Genomic DNA, 23,130 nt, shown 5'->3' on the forward strand with positions numbered 1-23,130 from the left:
GCAACTGCAGGCATCAGTTGGACCTCGGATCCTACAGGTAGGGCTTTTCCATCATTATGCATCTGAGGTAACTTTGCTGTATAAGAAATTATCATAAAACTTGGCAGTTTAAAACAACCTTTATTATCTCAGTTTCCGAGGGTTAGAAACCCAGGTATGGCTTAGCTGGTTGGTTCTGGCAGAGCGTCTCTCATGAGGTTATTGTCAAGCTGTGGACCAGGGCCAAAGTCAAACGAAGGCTTAACTGGATCGGAGAATTCGCTTCCAAGCTTATTCCCGCAGCCACTGCCAGGGCGCTTCAGTCCCTCCGACCAGTCTCTCCACAAGTCCGCTGGAGAGGAGCAGCCGCCTTCCTCCAGAGGGAGCGATGCAAGAGCGAGAGCAACCAAGGCGGAAGCTGCAGCATCTTTCAACGACCAAATCTTGGATGTGACACCACCACCTCTGCTGTATTCTCTCAGCCACTCGGCCCGGCCCTCGTACAACAGGGAAGGAACTACGCTGGGTGTGAGTACAAGGCGGCAGAATTCCGGAAGGTCGACCATGCCCGGCTACTTTGTGGTCCGTTTTTCAGAAGTGAGGAAGCCTCTCCTAGGAGCCCAAGAGGCTTTTCTTTCTGCCTCTGGGTTGGAACTGTGTTGTGTGCCCATACCTAAGCCAACCACCCACGAGGGCTTTCGGACCACCATTTTTGGCTCATTACTATAACAATTCACCCTGGGGCTACTGTCCATCGCCACTGAAGCACAGAGTGGGATCCAGAAGGAAGATGGCCACCTGAACAAAATCAGAATTCTGCTTGGAATGAGGAAGCAGGGATGGGAATGGGTGTTGAGTTGGCAACTCAGTGTCTACAACACTCACCTGCTAAGCTGTAAACTTCCTGAGAAAAGAGGCTACATCTTTTCCTACTAGTGTGTCCCCAGCATGTAGCCCCCTGCCTGACAGAGAGTAGATGCAGTCATCCTTACTAAATGAATGAATGAATGAATGAATCCACGACTAAACTGGAAGACCACTAGGACTACTGCCGGGTGGGGGCAGATAGCCCCAAGCCCTGGCTCTTTAAGTTCTTCTTAGAACTCAGGAGGCCACCTGCTACCACCCCCACCGCCAGGCCCAAGGATAGACAGGACTGGCAGAATTATTCTCACTTTATTTCTGGAGAAGTTTGATCAGATGCAATAACACTGATTCCAGGCGAGGGCAGGGGCACAGGTACCCCTAAAGCAACCAGCATCCTGTGGCCCAAGGTGTTCCCCCCACCCCCAGACCTGGGCTCCCCCTCAGTTACAGTTAAATAGAGAGAGGAAGATCTCCCCAGGGAGTCTCGGGAGGGTCTGCCTCCTGCACCCGCCCCCTCCAGGCAGAGGAGTCTGAACACAAGCTATTTACAGTATTCACATCCACTGTACCCCACCAAACCAAGGCAAATACTACAGGCGGCCCTTCCCCAAGGGAGGAGGAGCCAAAGAGGCTGTGAGTGTATGTGTGTGTATGGGAGGTGTCCGCGCGTGTGAGCACACAAATGCACTGAGGAGCAGGGTCTGGCTCCAGTCAAAGAGACAACAGTCTATAAGGTGCTGATTAAAAATAACAGAGAGGACCCACCCCAGGGCCCAGGCCACTTCCGGCTTTGTCCTGTCTCTTTTCCAGACATGCTGGTAGATGACACAGAGGAGCGCTCATAGCTGTGCCTGGATCCGAGGCAGCCCCTTAAAGGACTTCTGGGGGAAAAAGCGGGAGGAGAACAGTCAGGCCAGCTGTGCCTCCAAGCCCAACCAGCTGGAGGGGGGGGGGGCAGGGGGAGCTGGGGTATGGAGTGTGAGGAGGCCTCTGGCAGGGCTGGAAGAGAGGGCAGGGCTGGGGGGTTCTGGGAAGGCTGCCGGGAGTCAGGATTCCTACCTGTGACCTGCGGGGGCTGCACCACAGCTTTCTTGAGGAAGGCCTCTGCTTCTGCAAAGGGCAGGAGTGACTCTGCCGTTCGGCCTAGACTCTTGTCACCAGTGGGTCCCTTGGGGGAGAAGCCGTTCTCCTGGTGTGCTGGGAGAGGCTGCAGGCCATTCACCAGGGGCCCCGGCGACTCCTTGCTCGGCAGGCTGTGGGTGCAGGGCCAGAGCTCAGCACCTCACATCCTAGCACAGCCCAGGCACCCACAGCTCCAGCCTGCCCCTGACTCCCTGCTTAGGGCCCCCAAGAGTGGGAGCTGGTACCTCCATTGAGGCTCCTGGGGGGCCAGCTCCTCTTTCTGCACATCCTCCTTCTGCAGCCCTGGGGATCGAGGCTCCCCAGGTTTGACAGGGTCTATGAAAGGGAAGAAATGTCTGTCAGCTGCTGGCTGGTGAGAGGAGGAGGTGTGATGATGGGGTGGTGAAGGGGACAGAGGGAGGGAAATAGGATCTTTACCTGGGCTAGAATTATTGGTGTTTGCCTCCTTTCTGTCCAGCTTCTGCTTTGAAGAGGAAAAGCAATCAGACCCAAGATGTATCTGGCCACCCAGCTGATGTGCTGAATTCTTCTTTCCCCCACCCAGACTCCGAGCAGCCGGCCACAGCCTCCTCCCTCCACCCTGAGTGCCTTTCCTCCTCACTCAGCCCCGACTCCCGACGCTGCCCTTTGGGGAATCCTGACCTTGGTTTCAGCAGCTTCTGACTTCCGAGTCCTCTTCATGATCTCCTCCAGACGCTGTTGGGAGGACCCACAACGGTTAGACTCCAGTGTTGCCCTAGTAATACACCTCCCACCAGCCAGCTCCAGTCCTGGGGTCTCCAGCCCTTCCATCTCTTACCCGTTCTTTACAGGCCAGGAACTAGAACTTGCCCCAATGCCTTCTTGTCATACCTTTTACAAGTTCAAGGTAGGGCCCATCCCCCTAATCCCTATTAGTCCCATTAGTGGAAACAGGGACCCAGCCAAGAAAACGGCCCCGCCCACCGGTACCCCACCCTGCCCACAGAAGCCCCGCCCACTGCTCTATCCTTACCTTCTTGCGCTCCTGCCGCTCTTGTTCCTCCTTCTGGAAGTGCTTTTCCCGCTCAAGACGCTGCCGCTCTGCTTCTTCCCGGGACCGAGCTTCGGCCTCCTCTTTCTGCCAAAGCCCCCAGAGAGCTTTGAGCAGCTGGACTCCAGCCTTCCCTCCAGGCCAGCCCCAATCCAGCCCCAGGGCAGGCCAGGCCAGCCCTCCCGCAGGGGCACCTGCTTCTGCAGCCGCTCCTGTTCCTCCTGTTCAGCCTGCGCCTTTTCTCGGGCCTCCTGCTCCTCCCGCCTTCGGGCCTCCGCCTCCCTCTCAGCACGGGCCTCGGCCTCCAGAGCCAGCTGCTCTTCTCGCATTCGCCTGGGAGACACAGGGAGCTCGTGCTCAGCCCCTCGCTTTTTAGCAGGCCCCATATCGGACCCCTTGGTCCCCAACAACGCACTCACTTGTCCCTTTCTGCCTGCAGCTTCCGCTCCTGTTCCTCGCGCTCCCGCTGCTCACGGGCCTGGCGCCGCTTCTCAGCCAGGAGCCTTGTAGCCTCTTCTCGGTCTGTGGTGCCGGCCATGGGTTTGCTAGGGGCTGCTGCAGGGGAGGGCACTGGGGGTGAGGTCAGGACAATGGTATCTGGGGTGGAATCAAGGTCCAGGAGTTAGAACACAATAGTTCAGGCACTTCCAGCAACCCCCACCCCCGCAAGTCCAGTGCTTCCTAGACCTGTCAGGGGGACCCACCCACCCAACTTCTGCCATCCACTTAAAAGTGGTGAGATCCTCTTTTCTGGCCTGCATCCTGGGATTGGACCCGCTGAGGGCAGGGGCCTCCTCTTCCTGTCTCCCAACACTCCATCCCCAGTCACCTCTGGGCCCACACCTCGGACCACCTCCCCTACAACAGCACATCTGTCTTCTCTTGCTCCGCCCACCTTTCTGCATCCTCTCTTCATGCCCACCTGAAGGGATGTCAGCTGTGGGCTGTTCCTTCTGGGCCTGGGCTGGGGTGGGCGAGGGCACAGGCGAGGGTGCTGGCGAGGATCGGGCTGCAGGCTCCTTCTCTTCACTGGCCTTGCCCTTGCTCCGGTTCTTGTCCTCGTGTCCTGCCGCACTGGGGTTCTCCTTTGCCTCATCCTTCCTCCGAACCCGCCCCTTGGGTGATGCAGTGGTGCCTCGGGGGGATGCTGGTTTTGGGGGCAGAGCATGGTTGGGCCCCGGGCTGGGGCAGGGAGAGGCAGGCCTGTGCCAGGATGTGGAGGGAGAGGACGGCCGGGCCTTGGACTTGGGACTGAGAAAAAAGGGAAATGTTAGGCCTGGAGGACACAGTGTCCTCGTGGACACATACACACAAGGGGCATGTCAGTCCTCAGGGAACCGTCCCTTCCAGCCGAGGTCAGCATCTCCATATGCTCTCACAGAACCACAGTATTTCCTTTGAGAGTATATGTCTCTGTGTAATAACACATTCATTCCATTAATGTCTGTCTCCCCACTAGCTGGTAAGATATTAAAAGCAAAAATGAGGCCTGGTTTGGCTCATGACTCAGCACCTAGAACAAAACCTGGCAGGTCCATTTGTTCATTCAGCAGGTATTTGTTGAGTGTTTATTTAGTAATCGAAACATTAAAAAATAATCTGGCCCGAAGGCATTTTCATTCTAGAGGTGGGTGCCCAACAAATACTTGTGAATGAATGAACGGCCTGGCGACAGGCAGGCTGTGCCCACCTGAGTTCAGAGGCTGCGCCAGCAGAGAGGCGCGGGCGTGGAGAAGCAGGCAGTGACTGACGCTTCTTCAGGTTGCGCTCCCGGGCCAGAGCACTCTTCTCCTTCTCATTTTCCCGCTCCTTGTCCTTCTTCTCCTTTTTCTGCACCTGGTAAGGAAGGGGATGGAGAGTGGGGAGGCAGGGGGCACAGGTCAGCGGTGCCCACACTCCCAAGCTGGGTTCCCCGTCCCCACCTGAGTGGCCACTTACCAGGGATGCCGGGGGCCTGCGGTGGGCGGGGGCAGGGCTGCCCACTGAGCTGGGCTTGCGGCGCTCCCCACGCTCCCCGGAGGAGGGGGTGCAGCGGTGCATGCTGCTGCGGGGGGCGCTGCATGGCGGCATCAGGGGGCTGGCAGAGGCCGAGCGCGGGCACACCGGCACGGCTGCAGAGGGATGAGTGTGGTCGGGATGTGGCCCACACGTGAGGCTGGCCCCTGCCCGGCCCCTTGTGGGGGCTCTCCCAGGGCCGCTGCCCCTACCCTGGTCCCGACCATTGCGGGGCAGTGTGACTGCACTGCGACTCCGTGCCAGGAAGGAGAGGGTGGGCGTCATGAGACGGTCCACGATGCTGCTCTCCCATGCACTCAGCTGCAGGCTTCGATCTAGGGGGAGAATGCCAGGAGGAGCTGGTCACCACACGGGCCAGGCAAAGGCGGGTGACCAGGTGCCATTCCATGCCAAGCCCAGGAGTCTCCCCCAGGAGGACTCTATCTGATCACCCCTGGCCAAACTTCTCTGCCTGGGGTCTGATCCCCTCCAGTGCAGACTGAGGCAACAAGACACTTTTCAGGGCAAAGTGCTGCATAGTGTGAGGGTCTCCTCCTCCTACTCTTCCCAGGTGAAAGGGCTCTGCACTGTGAGCTGCCCGGGGTTGGCGTCCCACTGTAGGGCCCTTTCCCTCCTGCCGTCAGAGGGCTGGGGAGGTATGACCCCATAGATTTGGGACAGTAAGGGTCCTTGTGCTCCTCTGATTCAGGAGGGTCCCAACTTTTAGGCGTCGCATGCCAGGGAGAGGCAGCTAGGGGGCCTTGGCTACCCTGGGCCACCCTGCCCTGTCTGTCCCCTCAGCTGCTGGGTTATTTTTAAGCCTCAGTCAGGTGGGTTTGGTACAACAGCTGATTTGGTTGCTAGGCAACAGAGCAACCAAATAAAAGCTGGAGAAACTTATTAATAACTCCTACCATGGCCCTTCACATGTGAGCACCAGGGCAGTGGGAAGCAGAAGCTATGCCACCTTGGTTGGCCACAACTCTGGAGCCAGCCAAGGCCATGGCCGGGCTCTGAAGGCAGAGAGGGCAGGGCTGCATGGACCCTCCAGGGCAGAGGCAGAAAAGGGGACCCCTCCACACACACACAGCACCCAGGCCAGTCTGGTACTCGGGGGCAGGGCCACCTGTCTAGGGCTGGCCTAGGCCAGCTGGCTGTGGTTGCAGACGAGGCTGCCTACCCATTACCACCCCCACCCCCACCTGCTCTTGAGGCCCCTGCCAGGCTCTCTGCCTGCTCTCTGACCTTTGTCTCTTTTCTCCTCCCTACAGGGCACATCTCTGTCCTCAGGGTGCAGACCCGAATGCCGGCTCCCCCGAGGGGCACAGAGCCCCGGGTGGGGTGGAGTGGGGATGGAGACCTGCAGTATGTGAGGTCTCCTGGGACCTGGGGCTCTTGCTGAGCTCTGGAGGAGGCTTGGCTGAGGCTACAAGGGACTCTGGAGGGAGCAGGGCTGGGCCTTCTCTTACTTCTACTGGGGGAGTTCCAGAGCGTGGCAGAGGACTTTGAGAGCCGCTTGTTGATTATAGAGTCCACATGTTTGGGCAGGTTTACTGCCGACACAGAGCACCTGCTCCCACCTAGAGGGGAAAAGACACGGCATTAGGGCCGGGCCACACAGGAGCCGGGGCGCACTGAGGCCTTCCATGCAGGATGCTCCGCGGGCAGGTGGAAGGAGAGGAGTGGGCAGGCTCGGAAGGGGAGGAGGAGGCAGACTCGGCTCTGGGAGGAGGGTGGGGGGCAGGTGATCAGGGACAACCTGGATTGGGGGAGCCGACGGAGAAGGAGCAGAGGAAGGAGCTGGAGTAAAACTAGAGAAACTACAGCCTTCCTGGCCAGGAAGCCATTCCCTAGGGCTGGGCGCTGCAAGCCCGCCCCCACGACCACCCGGTGTTGCAACTGCTGACACTGCCGGGGCCAAGGCGCTACGGTTACAATACCCACGTAATGGGACAGATGCAGAGACGTTCCTAGACAGAAGAACCCCCGTCATAGTCATTCGCACAGATCCACATACTCATATGGAAAGAGACAAAGACGCGCAGGCACAGGCAGATGGGGTGACGGGCACTTCTGCATGCGAACGTATGCGCAGACATGCACAGACACAGAAACACGGACACGGGCAGGTAAGGTGTCGGACCCAGATGCACACAGGCACGAACACGTCGAGGCAACTAGATCACGGCATCGGTAACGGCTAACAGTCGTGGGGGTGCTTACCATGTACCAGGCACTGTGCTGGACACCACATACATGTTACCTCACTTGATCCTCCCAAACATCTACCTACAACCTCGGAGGCAAGTAGTACTGTTATCCCCATTTTATGGAGGAAAGTGAGACATCGAGAAGTTAGAGGTCACGCCGCAAGTCCCAGAGCTGGGACTCTAACCCAATTCTGTCTGACTTGGGAGCCCTCGCTGAGGTCCTCAAGGCCACGGATGCACCACAGCAAACACATGTCACAACACACACTGCCCAGATCCATGAGCACGTAAACCAAAAGATACACAGCTAGAAATACTGAACCTTGCCATTACATAAAGATATCCAAACACAGTGGTACATACATGCCAGCAAAGAATCAGACCAAAATCCACGACGGCCCTACATGAAGAAAACTCAAAAACAAAAATCTACCTTCTAAGACAGGTACCTAAGGAGGTGTGTGTGACAGTTTCCTTTAAGTAGCCCACGTCTGCAGGGCATTACAGCCCTCTTTTTATGTATTACCAACTAATAATAATTGTCAGGAGGAGAGAAGGCTAAACCCAAAATGACAGGTTTGACCAGCAAACCAAGAGAAAGAATCTGCCTCTGACTTCGTGGAAGTTGTGGAAGTCCTTGGGAAGGGACAATTTGGTTTCTAGACTATTCCAGAAGACACACAAGTCACAAAAGCAAGGCATACCTGCTGCAGGGAGCTGCCAGTCTCCCACTGAAGCTGCTCCCTTTCCCCACTCCTCAGGCCCCGGTCTCACCCACCCACCCCCCAGACCCCCAGGCCACTCACTGGTCTTACGTCCTGGGGAGCTGTGGTGCAGGGCCCCTGCCCAGGACCAGCGCTGCTGCCGGATTTCTGCCCATGTTTTCTTCACTGACCGCTGGATGGCTGCTTCATAGCGCTCCTGGTGGGGAGGGCGAGAAGAGAGAGAGGTCTGGGCTCAGAATCATTCATCACACCTGGGACAAAGACCCCTCTCTCTCCTGTGACAGTGCCCTCCCCCATATGTTTTCTCTGACTCACTGCAGGTAACCAAGGTTACTGAATCCTTGCTATGATTAAGGACCATTTGCAACAGATCCCTTTCAACTTGTTCTTGGGGAGCTTTTCACTGTTCTTGAGTCATTTCCTGAGTATGTGAGCTGTTTCTCTGAACACGGCGTGGAACTCTCCCTGCCTGCGGATCCCAGGTGGGGCCATGTGCCCGTGGCACCGAGGATCCTGACCGTGGGATTCTTTTCCTTTCAGCCTGAGGTCACTGGGCAGAGCCAGGCCACCTTTTCTTTCCTTTCCTCACTGGTGCTCATGCCAGGTCTTTGCTCACATCATGGAGCTTAGCACATGCACACACATGGCCCTGCGGGGTGGCTCAGTTGCCTGGAACATCATCCTGGTGTGCCAACATTGCGGATTTGGTCCCCACTCAGGGCACACACAAGAATCAGTCAAAGAGTGCATGAACGGGTAGAACAGCAAGTCAATGTTTCTCTCTCTCTCTCATCGATAAGATGGCCCTGGCTGGTGTAGCTCAGTGGATTGAGCACAAGCCTGTGAACCAAACAAACATGGTTCCATTCCCAGTCAGGGCACATGCCTGGGTTGCAGGCCAGTTCCCAGCAGGGGACGCATGAGAGGCAACCACACATTGATGTTTCTTTCCCTCTCTCCTTCCCTTCCCCTCTAAAGATAAATAAATAAAATCTTTAAAAAAATTAATTAAAAAAATAAAATTGATAATAAAAATGAACAACAACAAGAAGCAAATACACACATGGGGCACACACGCACACACAGAAACACCTGTACCGACAGCACGTGGCTACAGGTGCCCACACGGGCTAGTACCAACCCAAACATGTCTGCAGCCGCACGGATACCCATATGTTGTACCCACAGAGACCCAGCTGGAGACAAGAACAGCAGTAAGACCATGTGGACAGAGGTGACGCAGAGGTGTGACCACAGATGTGTGTACATACTAAGCCAGTGCACAGATGTGTGCACGCACAGGCATACAGATCCACACACACAGTCAGACGTCAACACAGACGCACCTTGTTTTTCTCCAGCTTCTGTCGCTGCCGCTCCTCCAGAGCCGCTCGACGCTGCTCGGCTTTGAGCCGCTGCTCCTCCAGCCGCCGCCGGCGCTCCTGGAGCTGCTTCTCCCGCAGGGCTTTGGCCTTCTCCTCCTTCTCCAGCCACACTGCCTTCTTGGCCGCTGTGGGAAAGGAGCCCCAAGAGGAGTGAGGGAGTCTGCATAGGGTGGGGGGTGCCTCCGCTCCCAGGCCTCAGAATGGGAGGCCTCTCTCCCCCAACTGGCCTCAGGGTCACTGGGCACTGAAGGGCACTGAAGGACGGGTGCGTTCTTTAGTGTCAGATCTGGGTCTGATGGTGGGGCCTGTTGGACAGATTTCGTGGGCGGTGATTGAAAGCACGAGCCTTTGGTCTGTGTCTCAGGCGCTGCATGAGCGGCGTGACTTATGCAAAGGATTTCATCTCTCTGAGCTGGTTGCCTCGTCCTCACTATGGGTTGAGAGCATTAGCTGGGCCAACGCGTGTGCCACTCTTAGCACCGCACACATAATTAAGTGCTCCAGAAGTGTTAATGGTTTGAATAGGACCTTGAGGGCGATGAGGATGAGGAAGGTGATGATGTTTCCCAAACACTCACCCAGGTACTTGGCCCGCTCTTCTCGCCGCTCCTTTGCCAGCTTGTGTCTCTCTCCTGCCTTCTTCACATCTTAATGGAGGGAACACGGACAGATTTAGGTCAAGTGGCTCCTCCAAAGAAGGAGCTCTCCCCTTAGGCCACACCCCATTGCCTTTCCCATCCCCCCAGGGCAGAGGAGATCCCCTCTGGTGGCATCATCCAGGGCTGGGACCCTGAACTACGGACCTCGGGCCAGGACCAAGGAATCACACACACCTGGTTTGGCAGAAGGGCTGTCGGAGGCTGGCACTGCCGTGGGGGATGGCTGGCTGCTCCTTCGAGGAGGCCTGGACTCCCGTGGGCCCGTGGCTGGTGGGGTGGGTCCCCTGATCTTCGCTTCTGAGAAAGGGGACTCTTCCTGCTTCAGGGCTGGTCTAGGCCCGAGCGGCCCTGGGGGGCTTTCCGGTTCCAGTGGGAGCTGCTTAGAGTTAGTGGCATTCTTCATGGCTGGCGGGGTATCTGGCGGGGTGTCTGGGATGAGGGCTGACATTGATGGTGGTGGCGGCGGCGGTGGCGAGGGGTCACCCTCTGGAGAAGGTCTTGGCTCTGGGGGGGTCCTGGCTGCCACAGCTGGAATACCAACACAAGAGAGGAGAGTAAGACGGTACATAGGCACCATCAGTTCAACTTGAAGCTCTCTCTGGCCTGCCCAACTGTCTTTCATTCATTCACCCAGCATGTTCATTGAGCTCCTTCTACGTACTGGCCCTGTTCCAGATACTAATGATATCATGGTGAGAAAATAGCCATGGTCCCACCCTGCAGCAGGGCAGACAAGGAGCTAGGCAGCTACAGTAGAGAATAAGTACTATGTGGGGGGTAACGCAACAGAAATGGTTAACCTACATTTGGGGGCTTCCTGAAGAAGTAACGACTAAACCGAGCTCTAAAAGGTGAGTTGGCAAAACCAGAGGAGGGTCCCGGCAAAGAGAAGGGCATTTACAAAGGGTAGAAGGGAGCAGCAGGGTATTTTGGAAAAACTGAGAAAAAGTTTGTACTAAATGGTCACGATTGGTTTCCAGGCCTGCCTCCCTCACCTTTCCGCTTTACCGCAGGGGCACCGTGGGACCGGCAAAGAGGAAGGGTAGCGCGTGGGCACAAGTGGGACCCCAGTCAGGTGGGCAGCCAGCTCTGTCCACTGTGTGACCTTTCTTCTGTCCCAACCACCCTCAGATTTCTTCTTCTAAGACATTAATATTTCAGGGGCCTTATAAAAGACACCGAAGAACGAAGGCAGAAAGCCACACGATTTGGTATGTGCCTGCATATGTACACAGGCGAGCACATGGACACCGTGGGGCACCACTCAGAGAGGGCCCAACTCTGAAGTCAGCACCGAGAGAGAGGAAAGGAAGGCCTGGTTCCCTGGCAGGTAAACGGGCAGGCTAGTCAAGTTTGCTAAGCCTTAGTTTTCTCTCTTTTTTAAAGATTTTATTTATTTATTTATTTATTTATTTTTAAAGAGATGGGGAGGGAGAAAGAGAAGAAGAGAAACGTAAAAATGCAGGAGATACACCGAGTGGTTGCTTCTCTCACGCCCCCAACTGGGGAACCTGGCTGGCAAACCAGGTATGTGCCGAATGGGAATCAAACCTGCGACCTTTTGGTTCTCAGGCTGGCGCTCAACCCACTGAACCGCACCAGCCAGGGCTAAGCCTCAGTTTTCACATCTGTAAAATGGGGCAACAACCTCAAGATAGTAGAGATGTCAGTAAAGTGCCTGGTACAATTCATGTGCCAGGAAACAGCACTTCCCTCCCTTTCCCCGTGGGGCTTACAAGGCTCCCAAAGAGCAGCCTCTGCGTATTGAGCCCTCGGATGCCACTCCAGGCACTGAAGGGATGAGTGGGGACACAGCCGTGGACAGACCTGGGTTTAGGGAGCAGGGCCACGATCCACAGGAAAGTGAATCTAAGAAAGCATTTTTTGCTCTAATTAGACGCCTCCACTATAATAGGTCTTCGGCTCTGGGAACTCTGGCCCTCTCAGGAGGTGGCAGACTCCCCATCCCGAAGGGTGAAATTTGTGTGCGCAGGGACTCTCAAGGAGTCACCTTTGGGACTGGGCATCTTTTTCAGGGAGAGGGGCGTCTGGTAGTTGAGTATAGGCTCTAAGGGCAGACTATCTGAATGTGAATTCTGGCTTCCCCACTAGCTGTGTGGCCTGGGGCTCGTTACAGACCCTCTCTGTGCTGCAGCCAGCCCCTCCTCTACGAACACAGACAGTGCCTACCGCACAGACAGGACTGTGAGGAGTTTTAGTGATAGCAATAACCATGAACAGTTGTATATTTCTCCAGAGCTTTCTATACCGAAAGCAGTTTACACGCATTAGTTTAATCCTCACTGACAATACTTAAGGAAGGACGCACTGTAAATATCTTTCTCACAGACGAGGAAAGTAAAGCAAAGAGATGTTGAGTAGAGTGATTTGCAGTCACTCAGCTGGTAAGTGACAGCAGCTCGACTGGAAGCCAGCCTCTGTCGCTGGAATCTGTGCTCCTACCCATTATACCGCCCTGCTTCTGTTGGAGGCAGGATGAGGTAATATGTGTTACACAAGGAAATTATGTAAGGCTCACGCTATTTTCTCCTCATTCCTTTCCTTCTAGCTTTCTGGGCTCCGGGAAAGAGCCGAGGCCCTGCCTCCCCAGCGGCACCCAGACTCCAGGCTAGTCCACCCAGCTCTCCCCGAGCCAGGGCCAGAAAGCTGCCTTGTCACTGCCGGCCTACTTCCCGGCCACCTAACTCCTATCCAACTCCAACCGGCCAAAAAAACTACAGCAGCTCCTCAAATAGCGTAGTTTCATACATCTTTTTGTTACAACGTTGATGCTGTTATAACAGGTGAAGGAACTTAACCACCATTTCTGTCAATTAGCCTATGGTAAAACTGGTTTCATTCTATGTTGTTTCACTTAAAGTCACAGAACCTATTGACGATGTTATATGAGGACTTACCGTAGTAGCTTACGATAAATGTATTACAGTGAATGCTTACTATGTGCCAGGAGCTGGGCTAGATCCTTTAAAAAACAATTTTTTTTTAGAACCAGTACTGGCAGCATTTGAACCCAGGACTATTTGGGACCAAAAGGAAATCTAAGGCGTTTAGGCGCATCGGCACTCAGCTTGAGGCTGAGTGAGGGTGAGGTCCGCTTGTTGCCATTCTAGCACCTGTGCGTGCGGCAGGTGTTGCAAGGAGAAGGGGTAGGCGGATGTTTGTCTAGACCTAGGCAAATCACACCCACCAGGCAAGGCAGTGAATCTCCACCAGGTCCTGATGAGCTGTGTAAAGGGAACCCGGGAGGAGGAGGGAGGGAGGGAGGGAGGCATCGAAGGACCTGCACCTGGGCAGCACACGCAGCAGAGTAGAAAGGCCTCAGCCTTCGGCGTCGGATAGGCCTGAGTGGGGAAACCTAGCCCTGCCGCGGACGAGCCCTGCACCTGTCTGAACCTGCTTCCTCACCAAGTTGTTGGGACCCATGGGGAGCAGGCACATCACGTCTGCGCCCGACAGAATCTGTCCACTTCTTTCCATCTCTGCCATGAGAACCCTCGTAGGCCAGGCCCCCACTCCTGCTGCTCCACGACACTGCTCTTCTCAAGGTGCCCAGTGACCTCCTCGTTGTTAAATTCAGCAGCCATCTATCTCTCAGGCCTTGTCTTGCTAACTTATCAGCCCATCTGACACAGCTGATCCCTTGAACACTTTCTTGACTTGGCTTCGAAGACAACGCCCTCCTGGGTTTCCTTCTACATTACATTGCTGGCTGGGACTTCAGGTTTCTTTGCTGATCCTTCTTTAACTTGCCAACCTCTCAGCGCCCGAGAGCCCCAGGGCTCAGCGGAGGACCGCATCTCTGTCTACACGCACCTCCTCGGTGACGTCACCCAGACTCACGGCTTTCACACCATCACTCTGCTGACAACCAAATTTGTTTCTCCAGCCCAGACCTCTCCCTCGAGTTCCAGTTTCGCTCGTGCAACACCCTACTTGACATCCCTGGATGTCTTACAGACACCCCAAATCTAACACATCCAGAAGTGAGTTTCTGATTTACCTGCCCCCCACCAGAGGCCGCTCCTCTCCCAGGTTTCCCGTCCCTGCCAGTGGCCACCCTGCCCTTCCAGTTTCTCAGGCCAAAACCCTTGGAGTCATTTTAGAATCTTTTTCTTATCTGATACCCCACATCTAATCTCTCAGTATATCTTTTTGGCTCAGTGTGGCAAATATACTCTGAATCCAATCACTTTTACTATCTCCACTTCTGACCTCTTAGTTCAGCCACTGCCATGCTCTTGTCAAAGACCTCCCCCTTTCCACTGCCGTTCTTCATGCCCCTTTGGTCTTTTCCTAGCACAGTAGCAAGGGATTCTGTTTAAAAACAAGTCAGATCGAATCATGCCCTGAACCGCCAAAGATGCCCCATCTCCCAAGAAGGAAAAAGCAAAGGCACCACAATGGCCTCCCCAGGGCCCTCGGGATCCTCCCTCTCAGGCCTCATCTCTTCCTCCCCTTCGCCCCCTGCTCAGTCTGTTCCAGCCACTGTTCTGTTCCTCACATTTGCCTGGCACGCTGCCGCCGCCTTGGGGCTTTGCACTTGCTGTGCCCTCTGCCAAGAGTTCTCTGTCCCCGGTGTATGCGCATCTCACTTCCTCAACCCCTGCAGGTCTTTACTAAAATGTCCCGTCTCAGTGTTGCCTTCTTGCACTCCCTGCTCAAAATTACAAACGGGCGGACGTCTCCCTCCCTTTTCCAAATGTTCTTCCTTCTTTTCAACTCTATTATTCTCCACAAGCACTAATACCATTTTAACACTCTCCCCCCACTGGCAGAAGGTAATCTCCACGCGGGAACCAATTCTGCCTATATCGTTAGCCATTCTGTCTCTAGTGCCAACAGATGCTGGCACACAGGAGCTCCACAACTATCTGTTGAATGAACAAATCAATGAACTCCACCCTCAGATACCATCAGCATCTCTCTTACCTGGATGACTGCAAAGTCCTCCCACTGCCCTCCCCACGCCCACGCTCACACTGCGCTTGCCCCGTGGAGCAGCCAGGAGTAATTGTTTCCAAATGCAAATCTGAAACCTCTCAGTGGCTTCCCACTGCTGTGCAGATAAAATTCTTGAACCCAGGATGCAAATCTGGCATAGTCTGAAGTCCCCAACCTTTTGAAGCTCCTCTCCACCTTCGTTTCCCACTTGCTCTCTGCGTTGTTGCCGCCCTGACCTTTTAATTCAGATAACCAGCCGCCCAGCCCCTGGCCGTGGGGGGAGCATGCTGTCTCTCTTCTGTTCTTAGACAACTCCCAGGGACCCTTCCTGTCCTGCCTTTTCCTGGCTTCTCTGACCGGGGTAAAGTCCCTCTTACGCACAGCCGCGGCTCCACGCGCCTCTTGTTAGGAGCTCTGTGACTGCTAAAGTCTCCAGCTTCCTCGTGTGGTTCTCTTTTCTCTGTCAGCCTGCCCCCAGGTTGTGAGGAGGCCCTACGAGGATGGGGCCCTGCCTGCTTTGCTCTCTGCTGCACCACCAGCAGACACCACACTGCCAAGTACATGCAGACAGCCCAGAAATGCTGTTAAATGAGACTAGGATGCTGTATTGGAACCACCCTGTCCTGAAACAGATGCACAGAGATTTTCACTCCCACGAAGATCAAACCCGTGTGGCAATTCATGGCAAAGGAATGAACTCCTGAAGGGAAGCGAAACAACAAGCAGCTCCATCTCAGTTGAGTTTGGGCAGCTTCCTGGAGGAAGGCGCTCAGGTAGAAGTTAATAACAATGACAGAGTGTTCGCTCCAGCAGCTGAAAAAGGAAGACTTCCAGGGAGGCAAATAGGACTTTTGGAACTCTTTTTTTGGAACTGGTGGACTATTGACCTGGAATACAAATATTTTTCCTCAGAATTACGCCAGCCCTAATGAAATTACGCCAGCCCTAACACCGCACATTGGGGCGGTGTTATCCAGAATAAATTATATTAAGCCAAATTAATTCCTTGGTAAATGATCTATATGGTATGGTTTAATTAATTACCAACGAGTCCTGTTTTCAGTCCTAACGTGTGATCTTTCATTTTATTTTATTTTTGGTTCGTGTCTACACGTGAGGTTTTAGCCCTGGCTGATGTGGCTCAGTGGACTGAGTGCTGGCCTGCAAACGGAAAGGTCGCTGGTTCAATTCCCAGTGAGGGCATGTGCCTGGGGGCAGGCCAGGTCCCAAGCTGGGGACCTGCAACAGGGAACTGATTAATTCAATGTTTCTCTCCCTCTCTTTCTCCCTCCCTTCGCCTCTCTCTAAAAATAAATAAATAATGTCTTTTAAAAAATTTAATAAATGTGAGGTTTTAGCCACTGTTAGTTTTATTTTGCTACATTGATATCTACCAGAAGTATTTGTTCAGAAGTGGATAAGAGACTGTTTGTATTTATTTCCTGGCACAAAGAGCGAGGGCAGGGCCAAGGTGCAGGAGCTGGTCACAGGGTCAGTGAGTCTTGTGTTTTCAAGAGTCCCAAGAAGGACTGTGTCTGGGGTCTGAGGAAAGAATCAGGCCAAGCCTCTCGGAGGGCCCGTCACCTCGCTCGCCCTCTCCACCCTCTGGGAGCCGGCAGTCTGTCCTCTTGTCCTTCCCTCCTCCCACCTCAACAACTGCCGCCGGGCCAAAGACTCGCAACACTGAGAACTCAGCCTGGTTTTTCGGTTTGCCTCCCCGCCAGTGCAACAGCCACAGAGTGAAGAGCCAGGGTCCCAATCCTTCTTGCAGCCCCAGCACCTTATGCAGCACCTGTCTGGCCCAGAGCAGGAGTTCTGTGTCAGTTTAAGGAACACCTGCAGGGGTGAATGGATGGACGGACAGACTGTGCAAAGCTACTTAGCCAGCATGTAGTGGAAAAGGCATAACCTCTCTAATCCTAAACATCTTGATCACTATCAGAGCCCTGTCTGTGTATTGCCCTGCCAGCTCCCAAGCCCAGGAGAGGAAACGAACCAATGTAGCGAAGCCCTACTGTATATACTAGGAACTTTCCCTCATCTCATTGAATTCTTAGGACAGTCTTTAAGGGAAAGTACTATGGATGGTCCCTGATTCACAGGTAAGAAAACTTAAGATGAGATGAATTGCTCATGTCAATGTCAGAGGTAGGACATGAACCCAAGGCTATCTGATGACAAAACCCTTATGTCAAAACTGTTTCTGATGGGCGTCACCCTTCCCCAAGGCTCCAGCCTATTCCTTGAAGAAGGAAATGACTCGGTGGTTCCCTTGGGGAGGTCACCCCTAAGGAGATTACCCCCATGACGGTGAAGGGTGCAGGTGGGGCCCGCGGGCACTGAGCTCAGAGCGCAGGAATGTGGGGAAGGCAGGCTCCTGCCCAGGCTGGCCACCAGGAGGCAGGAAGTGAGGCATCCCGGCAGAGGGTGCAGGGAGCAGGGGACAGAGCAAGAGAGTGCCAGGGAGAGCTGGTGGGGAGGGGAGGCACAGACAGCCAGCGCCGCTGAGCGGGGAGCAGAGACACCAGGCGGAGGAACTGGGGCAGAGATCAGCACCTCTAGCCAGAGCCCTCCCAGCTCTTGCAGGAGCTCCTTAGGTGGTAGCACTGGACCCGACAAATGAAGATAGTGAGGCCAACAAAGGGGAAAAGATGCAAAGAGAGAGTGAGTACACGCCACAGAGAGAAACACCCAGTGTGGACAGAGCCCCACAATGGCAAGAGACAGGACACATCTCTCTCGCTCTCTCTCCCCCTTCATACATATGCAGGGAGTCAGGGCTCCCCTGCATGCCTCAGAGACACAATGTCCCCAGCATATTTACACGCCTCACCCAGGTCACTTCTGCCTTGCCCCTCTGGGCCCAGGGAAAGTCCTGTTAACAGTAGCAACAGCTAATGCTGTGTCACTTACAACCAAGCGCTTTAAACATGTCAGTCCATTTCATCTTCACCACAATCCTATGAGGCAGATCACATTACCCCGTTTTACAAATGAAACACATTCAGAGATATTAAGACGCTTGCTTAAGCCACACTGTTGGTCAGGAGCAAAGCTGGGGTTTGGACACAAATCAGTTTGACCATTTTTACCCTCAGTCTACCACCCAAAGGGACAACCTTCTGAGCTTCCTCTCTTTCTGGAGAGACCTGCTGGGAGCCTGGGGGCAGGCAGGAAGGTCAACCCTGGGGGATGGATGCCTGATTGTAGAGCTGGGACACAGGGGCCCTTAGGGGGCAGCATTACTTCCTGCAAAGCCAGCTCTGAAGGAGTGAACTGGGAGGGGGCAGCCTGCTCCAGCCAGCAGTCCTCAGAACCGAGGCCACAGACCCTTGGCCAGACACTGGGGCCAGGCCACAGGCCTCTGATAAAGCCGGGAACCCAACTGAGACTGCAGATCTGAAGGAGCTCTCTGGCCGGGTTGGCGGCCATTGTTCCCAGCCTCCAATCAGGAGCACCCACTTCCTGTTATTTTAGGCGGCAGGAAATGACCCCATCCCGCAGCCGGGGCTCCAGCATGGCCCTCCCTCAGCCCCGGCAGAGCTGGCCACATTGAGGCCTAGATGCTGAGGGCAGAGGCTGGACTGCCTGGGCGGAAGGCCTTCTTCTGGTCGGACTTATTCAGACTCCAACCTGGCAGGACTGGGGGTTAGGGGGAGGCACACACTCTACCTCTGCCTAACCAAGAAAAAAGATCATGGGGTCCCCAAGACCAGGATGCCCACAGAAGACCAGTCATGCAAAGGAAGTGGGCCAGATTGTCACCCACTGCCTTGGCATAATTCAGCAAAGAGGTTTGGTGCACAGGCTTTAGAGCATGACAGGCCTGGGTTCAAATCCTGCCCCTGACACTTCCTAGCTGTGTGACTTTAGGCAAGTGACTTTGCTTCTCTGAGCCTCATCTGTAAAATGGGGATTATGTTTTGAGGATCAAATGAGACAAGGCATGTGACATGCTGAGCACCGTGCCTGGCACAGAGAAGGCCCTTAATAAATAGGAGTGGAAAGTAAGTTTACCAGAGAGTCTATTCCTCACCCACGTCTGCTCTTACAAGCGGCAAGGAACGCTGCTGATGGCCACAGCCATGCCACGTTCTCTGACCCCTGCCATGCTCTCTGCTCCCCTCAGGGCAGAGCCGCAGCTGAGAGGTGATGGAGAAGCCGCTGAAGGCTGTGCCCCCGGGTGCCAGGCAGAGCTGCCACTGTCAACAAAGCTGCATTATCTGCACCTGGCTCTTTGACTCCCTCACTGGCCCCAAGGCCCGGCAGGGACCCAAGGACACGACTCCCAGCTGCTTTTGGCCTAACTTGCAGCCTAGGTCAGAGCTGAGACCTGCCCTGACTACCCTCAAGTGCCAGTACTGCTAGTGTGGGCCCTGTTTTCCACTCCTTTCCCCAGTCCCTCAGCCCTGCCCGTCACCGGCTGATGGCCTCCTGAGGGAAAGCGATGGGTGAACCGGCTTAGTGCCCTTTCCTCCTCATTTGCATCCGTGTGACTGCCCATTAGGCTCCTTAGGGGCCTCATTACTGGGCCCACCAGGCCAAGGAGGGAGGACGCTGTCAGTGGGAGGTGCTGGCCAGGCCGGCAGCTGTAAGCAGAATGTGGACCACTGTGCCAGCCTCACCAACTTTTCTCCTCTTTTCGGGTTCACCTCAATGCCTCCTCCTCTGTAAAACCTTCCAAAAGCAGCCCTCTGACCACTGTATTCTATGTGGGTTTCCCTGCAGTGAACACATCTGCCTCCCCCCGCCCCGTGAGCCAGCAGCTCCCTGAGCATAGTGACTGTCTGATTCATGTCTCTGCTGCTGCACAGCCGGCCCCGAGCTGGCACATGGCAACGACAGGAGGTGTCCTGGGTGGCTGGCTGCACCTGTCTCCTGTGTCCTCTCCTACCCGAACTGCCCCATCATACCCTGGCTCACGTCTGTCTAGAAGCCCCACCCCCTTGCTGTGTTCCTCATTTACCTCCTGAAGTTCTAACATCTCCTCCTCAGGTCTCCAAAGGAATTGAGAATAATAATGACAGAAAAGGAATTGCTAGTGTTTACTGAGCACTAACTGCGTGCCAGGGTTGAAGCTAAAGGTTTTATGTGTTCATGTAATTAATGACCCTACTGCCTGTATGAAATAATTTCTAGCATTATTCTCATTTCATAAATGGGAAAACTTAGGACTTAGGTTAAGTGACTTACCTGAGGTCACACAGAAATAAGTTATGAAGTGGAGACTTAAACTCTAATTCCAGAGTCTATGCTCTTAAGCAAATTAACTCCCAACCCCTGCCCTCGCTTCCCCTAAATGTATTTCCTCCCTCTCTGCTGGCACCAGTTCCCATGGGCATGAGCACAGTAACGGTAACGACACTGCCCTGAGGGTGTCCGTGTGTCAGGTCTTTCAGGGACCTCACCTCTAACCCCGACTCTAACCCCCAAGATTGATAACGCTGCCTCCATTTTTCAGGGGCATAAACTGTGTCTGGAGGAGGTAAGTCACTTGCTCTGGTCCAGTTACCAATAAATGGCTTACTGGGACTTCCATCCTGGTCTTCTGACCCAAAGGTGGTATCACACTTGTCCGCTACCCCATGTTGCCTCCTGTTAAGGCTCAGTGTGCAAAAAGGTCATGTCACGTGCACTCAGTCTCAGAGCCACGCCCCAAACTCTCACAGGGCACAAGTAGTGAGCAGGACCTTTATTCCTACGAAGCCCTTGGCTCAGAGGGGACCTCTGTCACCTTCCGCTTCTCTCTGTGTAAGGAACACGCAACATTATGATCCAGGTTCTCACGTTACTCCATCCAGACCCCTGAACATAGAATAATCTTCCCAGCTAGGGACCTGTATACTAGCCCCATGTAGACTTCCCACTCAAGTGCCCTAATTATAAAGTGACCAGCCACTCAGGTCCTCATCTACAGCCTCGTCATCACCCCGATTCAGGCCATGATGGACACTCCAGTGCTGGGGACCCGCAGGTGCAAGGGCCAGTAACCAGCCGGAGCGGACCCAGTCTGAGCCTCTCTGGGTGACCCGGCTCAGACTCTGCGCAGAGCGTGGCACACCCAAGCACCCTTGTTTCGGCACAACCTACCAACCTCCGGAACCACATGTCTAATAGCCTCCCTTTGGCGTCCTCCACCTCCCACACCCATAGGGTCCCCTCACAGCACCCACGCAGGCATGGGGAGGAGCCCACCCACAGCCAAGCAGCTCCACCTTGTCCTGGGCTCTCCACACCCACAGACACTGTTTCATCCTGCACCCACGCCCCAGGGGCCAGGGAGGTGACAATGGGGATTAGGCTCTAGGTCTCCTCGGAGGTGTGGGGATGGGGCCACCTCCCCCCTGAGTCAGTGGGAACAGAACTTGGGTCCTCAAGTAATCATCCTCTTCCCTCCCCTTCCAGGAAGAAAAAGAAAGAGAAATCCCTCCCTCCAGCGCCAGGCCCAACCAGAAATCTGTCCCCACCCCCTCATCAGCTGCTCCCAGATCCGAATGGGATTTGCAGAAGTCCTGGGCTATGGTGGTTGGGTAGGTGGGGTGAGGGGAGGGAGAGCTCTGATGGTCTGGGGCCTGGAGAGAGAGGAAAAAAAAGAAAGGAAGAGAGACAGTAAGGGACTATGCATCCAAAGTCTCAGGCTGAGAAATGATGTGTCAAGTCCCCGGAATGCCGGCTCAAGCCTTCACCTCATTCTCCAGCGGGAGACTCAGGCCCAGAGGCTGGGAAGGAGGACGAGCGGAATAAGCAGATTTATTTCTCTCCCCTTCCTCCCCAAATCCGGCGGCATGGGCTCCGGAGTAGGCCAGGCTGCAGGGGAGTCGGCCCACTCCCCAGCTCCCGCCCTCGCCCCAAACAATGCTACCACCCCCTCCCCCTCGCCTTTATCCGGCGGGTTACTTGGCAGCGGCCGCTAAAGACCTCCCCCTTCCCTCCCCTCCCCTCTCGCCTCGCCTCTCAGCCCGCCCGCAGCAGCAACAGGCCCTTTGCGCGGCAGCTGGAGGGATGGGGTGGGGGCGAGGTCTGAGCCCCGGCCTGAGCGTGGGGTACCCGGGGCCCAGGCTTCGGTATGCAGGGCTCCGGTCCTGAGAATCAGGGCCCGCAACACACACATTTAGGCTAGGGTCACACGTGCCGACCGGGGATAGGAAGGAGGACAGACGCGCCCTGGCTCGGTAGAAGAGGATCTTCAGGGCCTGGGTGGATGGGCAGGGGGGTGGGGGCAGGGAAGTCGAGGTGGCACTGGGCTGCTGGGGTTGTGGGGGGAGGAAGGGTCACCCGACAACTCGGGAGCGGGATCCTCGCGGATCCCAACTCCCCGCGCGCCCCAACGCCCGAATTGAGAAAAGGGGTAGCTGTCAGAAGATGCATCAGTGGTCCCGAGTCGCCGCCACCGCAGCAGCCTTTATTTTTAAACTTTGGTCTGAGGGTGCGGCGGGGGAGGGGTCCCCGCCCAGCGGGCCAGCCTTGTCCTCGGCCTCCCGGAGGCTCCTCGACCTCCCCCCATCTCTCCTCTGCGTGGCTCCCAGCATACCTGAGGGTGCGCCGGCACCCGGCTCTGCTTGTGGGCCGTTCTCCATGGCTGCGGAGTCACTGGGGTGTCTTGGGGTCTTGGCGGCGGCGGCGGCCAGCGGCCAGGACAAGGGTCCCGCGGCGCATCACGCCCAGCCCGGCCCGGCGGGCAACGACTCGGAGGCGAGACGCTCCGGGGAAGGTAGAGGCTGGCCTGCCTGGTGGCCTGAGAAGCTCGGAGTCCCCGGCTGCCTAGGTTGTAATGGGCCCGGCTGCGATCTTGCTCCCTGCCGGGCGCCGGCCCAGTCACCGCCGCGGCCCAACCCTATTGTACCGCCCGGCCTGGGCCTGGCCTCTCCGCTGGCGCGTACCAAGTGCGACGCGGGGAGAGCCACCTTCGCAGTACCCGCCGACCGAGCCGCCGCACATCCCTCCCACCCGCTTCGTCCCCGACCTAGGGCTCTGAGTCTCAGACCTCCTGACACCTCTCCTGTGGTCGCAGCTGAGGGAACCCTAAGGTTCCGGGAGGATCCCCATCGAGCTGCCTCCCCCTCTGGCCGCGCGTTGGTACGCGCTGCCGCGGGAGAGGACTATGTAGGGAGCGCGCTGGTGACTCACCCGCCACTAGGACGGGGCGGGGGGAGCGGAGCTGGGAGCCCCCAGTACCACCTTGGAGCCTTGGGA

General features: G+C 55.7%; 1 protein-coding gene across 4 annotated transcripts; it reads right to left on the minus strand.

Moving 5' to 3' along the window:
- Positions 1–1,136: 1,136 nt before the first annotated feature.
- Positions 1,137–22,782, minus strand: MAP7D1 (MAP7 domain containing 1). Of its 4 annotated transcripts, XM_037149400.2 has the most exons (18): positions 22,469–22,781; positions 10,150–10,503; positions 9,895–9,963; positions 9,278–9,441; positions 8,013–8,127; positions 6,466–6,576; positions 5,209–5,331; positions 4,940–5,112; positions 4,692–4,837; positions 3,924–4,252; positions 3,421–3,598; positions 3,196–3,334; positions 2,984–3,088; positions 2,632–2,685; positions 2,407–2,449; positions 2,214–2,304; positions 1,906–2,099; positions 1,137–1,727 (listed from the first exon to the last, which is right to left on the minus strand). In XM_037149400.2, exons 1-18 carry the CDS (start codon positions 22,512–22,514, stop codon positions 1,717–1,719), a joined length of 2,445 nt encoding a protein of 814 aa, XP_037005295.1. In that variant the 5' UTR covers positions 22,515–22,781; the 3' UTR covers positions 1,137–1,716. The 4 variants fall into 4 exon arrangements, with proteins under 4 accessions (XP_037005295.1, XP_037005294.1, XP_037005293.1 ...); XM_037149399.2 differs by having other exon boundaries at positions 3,421–3,556; positions 4,940–5,331; positions 22,469–22,782; XM_037149398.2 differs by having other exon boundaries at positions 4,940–5,331.
- Positions 22,783–23,130: the final 348 nt, after the last annotated feature.

Source organism: Artibeus jamaicensis, unplaced genomic scaffold, assembly GCF_021234435.1.
Source record: "Artibeus jamaicensis isolate MK-2021 breed Jamaican fruit bat unplaced genomic scaffold, CSHL_Jam_final scaffold_847, whole genome shotgun sequence".
NCBI classification, from domain to species: domain Eukaryota; kingdom Metazoa; phylum Chordata; class Mammalia; order Chiroptera; family Phyllostomidae; genus Artibeus; species Artibeus jamaicensis.